The sequence below is a fragment of the Leucoraja erinacea genome, chromosome 19, assembly GCF_028641065.1.
Source record: "Leucoraja erinacea ecotype New England chromosome 19, Leri_hhj_1, whole genome shotgun sequence".
In the NCBI taxonomy this organism is placed as follows: domain Eukaryota; kingdom Metazoa; phylum Chordata; class Chondrichthyes; order Rajiformes; family Rajidae; genus Leucoraja; species Leucoraja erinaceus.
Window position 1 is genome coordinate 8,488,274 of NC_073395.1, and position 5,337 is coordinate 8,493,610.

Here is a 5,337-nt window from a genome sequence, read left to right on the forward strand (position 1 = left end):
TCTTAAACGTTGCGATATGGCAGCTCGTTCCTTTAGTGATATGCACCCCGCACATATTTACACTAATATTTCCCTAACTCGTTTTATTACTAACACACACGCACACTGTGTGCATAATTACACCCACGTCATAGAAAATGTGATGATATAGAAGAAATAATTTCAACCCGGTTCACTCAAGGAATTACTTTTGCAAAAGACCACCCCCCCCAATAAATCCCAATATCCGCAGTTTACAAGAATTTATTTGATCACCATAAGATACACCTGGAGTCCCGTCGCAATCATCTCTCCTCCTGATATGTACGGGCCAGTCTGCAGCAGAATGAAGGGACGGGATGCGTTTGCAGGGAGAGAGAGAGAGCTGGCTAGCGAGCGATCAGTGTAGCGATTCATCTCCAATTTCTCCATTTATGGCCATTGAGCGCGAATCTAATCTGCGATTAGATTAAATTAGGGGGTGGGGAGGGGGGGAGAGGGGAGATTCCAAAACGGACAAAATCCATGCAGCAGCAGACGAATAGAATCCAAATAAATACATTATAATTTTTTTAAAAGACGAAGCTGAGATGAATTGACTTTTTTTTTTGTCCAGAACTTTTTCCAGATAAAACTCAACAATTCGCAGCACACGAGCCGATAATCGTGTTGTATATAATGTAACTCCGCATGCAAAGAGTTCTTAGCAGTTAACAGTTTTTTTTTTATGAACGAAAGTTCATTGCGTGTCTGCAAAGTCTTATTTCCGAGGCTGTTCGTCGAAAGGAAATTCTGCCGTGGACGGGCGAGATCCCGGGCCGTTGTCGTGCAATTTCCTGACATGTTTTTTCAGGTCAAAGTTCCGACAGAAACCTTTGCCGCAGGTAGAACAGGTGAAGGGTTTCTTGTCGTTGTGAGTGTGCATGTGGAAGGTCAGGTTATAGATCTGGTGGAAAGCTTTGTTGCAGATGCTACATTTGAACTGCTTTTCCCCGCTGTGAGTCAGCTTGTGGTTCTTGTAGTTACCTGGAAATAAGATGCGACACTGATTTATAAATTAAGAGAGTCCAAAGTTTAATATATATAATTATTTTTTTTTTAATATATATATATAAATTTTTTTTTAAATATATATATATATTTTCTTGGTTAACAAATATTGACTTTACTCTGGGTTAAGCAACGTTTGAGTAATATTACTGACTACATCCGTAGGCTTATCGAAATTTTCACAACTCATGGAAAAATACGATGGCGGGAGTCTTCATATAATTGGGGATGAAATTTTAGGTTAGATATACAGCGCGGAAACAGGCCCCGAGTCCCCGCCGAACAGCCCGAACATTAGCACTATCCTGCATGCTGGGCACAGTTTACAGATTTTTTTAAACGGAAAAAGCCAAACATGCGCGTCTTTGGGATGTGGGAGGAAACCGGAGCACCCGATGGAAACCGACGCGGTCGCGGCCAGAATGTAAAAAATCTGCGTACAGACAAGCGCCCGTAGTCAGGATCGAACCCGGGTCTCGGGCGCTATGAGGCAGCAACTCTACCGCTGCGCCACTGTGCCGCCCAAATGTCTCATGGTACCCTGTTAATGTTTGAATTTAGTTAATGGTTCAATGGTCCTAGATACCTCGGTACAGTGACATTTAGTTTTATTTTGGATAGGGTGCAGTAAAAACCGTATTATACAAAAGCACAATCATACTGAAGTAGGTAGACAAAAAATGCTGGAGAAACTCAGCGGGTGAGGCAGCATGTATGGAGCGAAGGAACAGGTGACGTTTGGGGTCGCGACCCTTCTTCAGACTTAAGTACACAACAATGCTGGAGAAACTCAGCGGGTGCAGCAGCATCTATGGAGCGAAGGAGATAGGCAACGTTTCGTGCCGAAACGTTGCCTATCTCCTTCGCTCCATAGATGCTGCTGCACCCGCTGGGTTTCTCCAGCATGTTTTGTGTACCTTCGATTTTCCAGCATCTGCAGTTCCTTCTTCAACATTCAGTGTAGGACCAGTAGTAAGACTGGGGATTCAAGCTTATTACAATACATCGCGCTGTTCATGTTCGGCTCACTGCTTAGTTGTTGTCTTCCCGGAGAAGACGCATTGCTATTTTTTTTCCACCCGCCTTACCTTTTTGGTGAAATCCTTTCCCGCAGAACTCGCAAACAAAGGGCTTATAGCCGGCGTGGATCCTGGTGTGTGTGTTGAGCGTGGAACTTCTGTTGAACGCTTTACCGCACTGATTACACTTGTGCGGTTTCTCCTGTCGGGTGATGAAAACGCCAAGTTAATAAACACATAGCCACGGAGGGAACATGACCGCGGTCCGGCTGTTCAGACGCCGGAGAGCGGCAAACCACGGTTCTCCTCTCAACTGACCCTATCGCAATGTAGGCCTAAGATGGACACGAAAATATACCTGAAGCGACTGAGCGGGACAAGCAACATTTCTGGGGAAAGGGAATGAATGGCATTTCGGGGCGAGACCTTCCTTCAGATTAATAGGCAGGTCTGAAAGAAATGAATCCAAAATGGGCAAATGCCCCCCTCCAAATCAGACCCCGTTAAAAACGGATATCAACCACCCAGTAATGGTGGGGTGCGGTGTCTGGCTTCTGGCAAAATTCTCCACCCAGAGAAATTATTCTGCCCCAAATCGCTTCAGCCTATTATACAAGCAGACGCGAGAGACTGAAGGTAGACACAAAAAGCTGGACAGGCAGCATCCCCGGAGGTCTCTCTTCGCTTTAAACCAGCATCAGCAGTTCCTTCTTACACACGAGAGGCTGAGTTGGACAAGGAGGCGAGGTGGCTGTGCGCCGGTCTATTCGCACGCTATGTGTGGGTTTTTTTTTAATTATCACGGCGCTGTTCGCATTTCTACCCACTGTAAGATCATCTAAACCCCAGAAATCGCCAACAATATTACAACTGATTGATGGGCCCATCACTCCAAAGACATGCAGATTTGTAGGTCAACTGGGTTGGTGTAAATGTTTTTTAAAATCCCTAGTGTAGGATAGTGTTCATGTCGCTGGTCGGTGCGGACTCGGTGGGCCGAAGGGCCTGTTTCCGCGTTGTATCTCTGAACTAAACTAAATTCGGACCATGCAGATTTGACCAGGTCACTGTTGCATCGTTGCCGCTAAACACCAAAAGTTTGGAGTGTTCTTTGATGGTGTCAATCCTAACTGCAGGCCCCACGGCAAGGGGTCGGCTTGAGCGGAGAGAAGCACTCGTGTACACTTTCTACGGCCGGCCAGTACACTGGTGACTGCATTGGAGTTGAAACGGAGGCAGCGGACCAGCGGACCTACCTGGGTGTGTATGATCTTGTGTCGGCACAGGGTGCTGGCTTGGCGGAAACCTTTGCCGCAGACTTTGCAAACGAACGGCCTGGCTCCCGTGTGGACCGGCATGTGACGGGTTAAATTATAATGTGCGTTGAAAACCTAAAGGAAAAAAAAAACACACACACACACACACACAGAAGGGAAAAAGATTTAGAATCGGTGTAACGATGGCTTTTTGAAAGCTGAGCTAAAGTGCTGGAGTAACTCAGTGGGATCTCTGATGAGTTCTGATGATCTCTGATGTTTCAGGTTTGAACCCTTCTTCAGACTCCAGTTACTCCAGCACTTTGTGTCTTTTTTTAAAATCTGTTGTAAACCGGCATCTGCGGTTCCTCGCTCCTTTCCAGAGGGGAAGGCAGTGGGAAGGAACATGGGGCTGAAAGACGGGGGTGAAACGCTTACCTTTCCACAAACTTCGCAGGTGAAGACTTTGGGTCTGCTGTTCGGCGGACTGCTGCTGAGTTTGGAAGAGTGTTTGAGGCTCAGCTTTTCCGACAGAAAGTGCGCGTTCTCCTTCACGCAGTGTTGGAGCTGGGAGGGCGAGAGGTCTTTGAAAGCCGTGGGGTACCTGTCGACCGAGGGCAGCCCCAGTTTGTTCTTGTCGGCGAGGACGCCGAGGGGAGAGCCGAGCAGGTAGGACGCCATAGGGTGCACGTTGAAAATGGTGGAGGCGGCGGCGGCGGCGGCGGCGGCAGTGGCTGGTGGCGGGCACGGACCCCCGTCGATGTAGTTCAGGTAGCACAGAGCTCCCATGGCGTGGAAGGACGACTGGTTGACCACCCGCGGACGGATGAGCCGGTAGTGGTCCAGAGGCGGCGAGTGGGTGGCCACCTCCGCTTTAGAGGGCAAGCCGCAGTTGACCAAATGGCTACAGTCATAGGAAGAGGCCTCCAGGTGGCTTTTGCGGTGCTCGGCTAGGCCGCCCTTCGCGTTGCTATCGTAAGCCAAGGACACGAGTGGGATCATGCAGGGTATGGAGGAGTTGAGGTGGAACACGTGTTTGGGCTCTCCCTTGGCTCCCGCTCCATGCAGTAAGTTTGGGTAAGGGACGTACTTGGGTTCTGGAGTCCTTGCCATAATTCGCTCAATGGAGAAAGCCAATGGTTTGGACGTGTTGACCATAGTGTCGCTGGTATGCAGGCTCTCTCTCTCAGTAGAAGTGGCCGCCAGTATCTTCTCAGCTCGATAGCGGTGGGAATAAGTGTTGTCCATATTGGTTTGTATTGTGGAGGAGCTGTTTGCTCTTTTTGCGCAGAGTGTGTGGACGTTCCTCCTTTGCCCGGTGGTGGATATGAATGGGATTGAAGACACTGGCAGCATACAGCAAGTTTGTCACACGTCCTGTCACTTTTCCTACCAGTCCTGGCCCATTGAAACGCGCGGTGCCAAAACCCTTCCAGATATCTCGCCCATGGTCCTTCCTGGAGATGAGGAGATTTAAAAAAAAAAGTCATCAATTCACTGGCTGTACACTGCAATGAAGTTTTTATTTGTGTTTTGTCAGTGGGCTGGCGCTCGGAGTTTGGTCGTCACTGGAAATCCGACTCTTGCCCGCCCACCCAAGGGAGACGGCAGATCCTTATTCGCCGTCTCTACCTTCCGCCCAGCGGTTCGCGTCGAATCAGGGGAGCGCTCCTGTCTGCTGGGCGTTTGACTGACGCCGGCGCCGCACATTGGAACAAGGTACATCAGCAGTCACCGTATTCAGGGTCTCAGCAGAAGGTCGCCTCAACGCATCGCTACCGGCACATAGACACACACACACACACACACACACACACACACAGACACACACACACAGACACACACACACACACACACACACACACAGACACACACACACACACACACAGACACAGACACAGACACACACACACACACACACACACACACACACACACACACACACACACACAGACACACACACACACACACACACACACACACACACACACACACACACACACACACACACACACACACACACACACACACAC

The 5,337-nt window shown here is 48.9% G+C and overlaps 1 protein-coding gene across 1 annotated transcript; it reads right to left on the minus strand.

The window, feature by feature from the left end:
- Nucleotides 1–242: 242 nt before the first annotated feature.
- fezf1 (FEZ family zinc finger 1) lies at nucleotides 243–5,119 on the minus strand. The gene is made up of 4 exons (XM_055650905.1): nucleotides 3,743–5,119; nucleotides 3,305–3,439; nucleotides 2,118–2,250; nucleotides 243–1,005 (listed from the first exon to the last, which is right to left on the minus strand). Exons 1-4 carry the CDS (start codon nucleotides 4,658–4,660, stop codon nucleotides 740–742), a joined length of 1,452 nt encoding a protein of 483 aa, XP_055506880.1. The 5' UTR covers nucleotides 4,661–5,119; the 3' UTR covers nucleotides 243–739.
- Between the last annotated feature and the right edge of the window lie 218 nt (nucleotides 5,120–5,337).

What these genes read in the sequence shown, in the direction of transcription:
- fezf1 (XM_055650905.1), bottom strand. Translation starts at nt 4,660, where the DNA reads ATGCTGCCAGTGTCTTCAATCCCATTCATATCCACCACCGGGCAAAGG. An exon ending in ACAAGATCATACACACCCAG is followed by an intron (nt 2,251 to 3,304) that starts GTAGGTCCGCTG and finishes ATCACCCGACAG; the next exon opens with GAGAAACCGCACAAGTGTAA. An exon ending in GAAAGGATTTCACCAAAAAG is followed by an intron (nt 1,006 to 2,117) that starts GTAAGGCGGGTG and finishes TCTTATTTCCAG; the next exon opens with GTAACTACAAGAACCACAAG.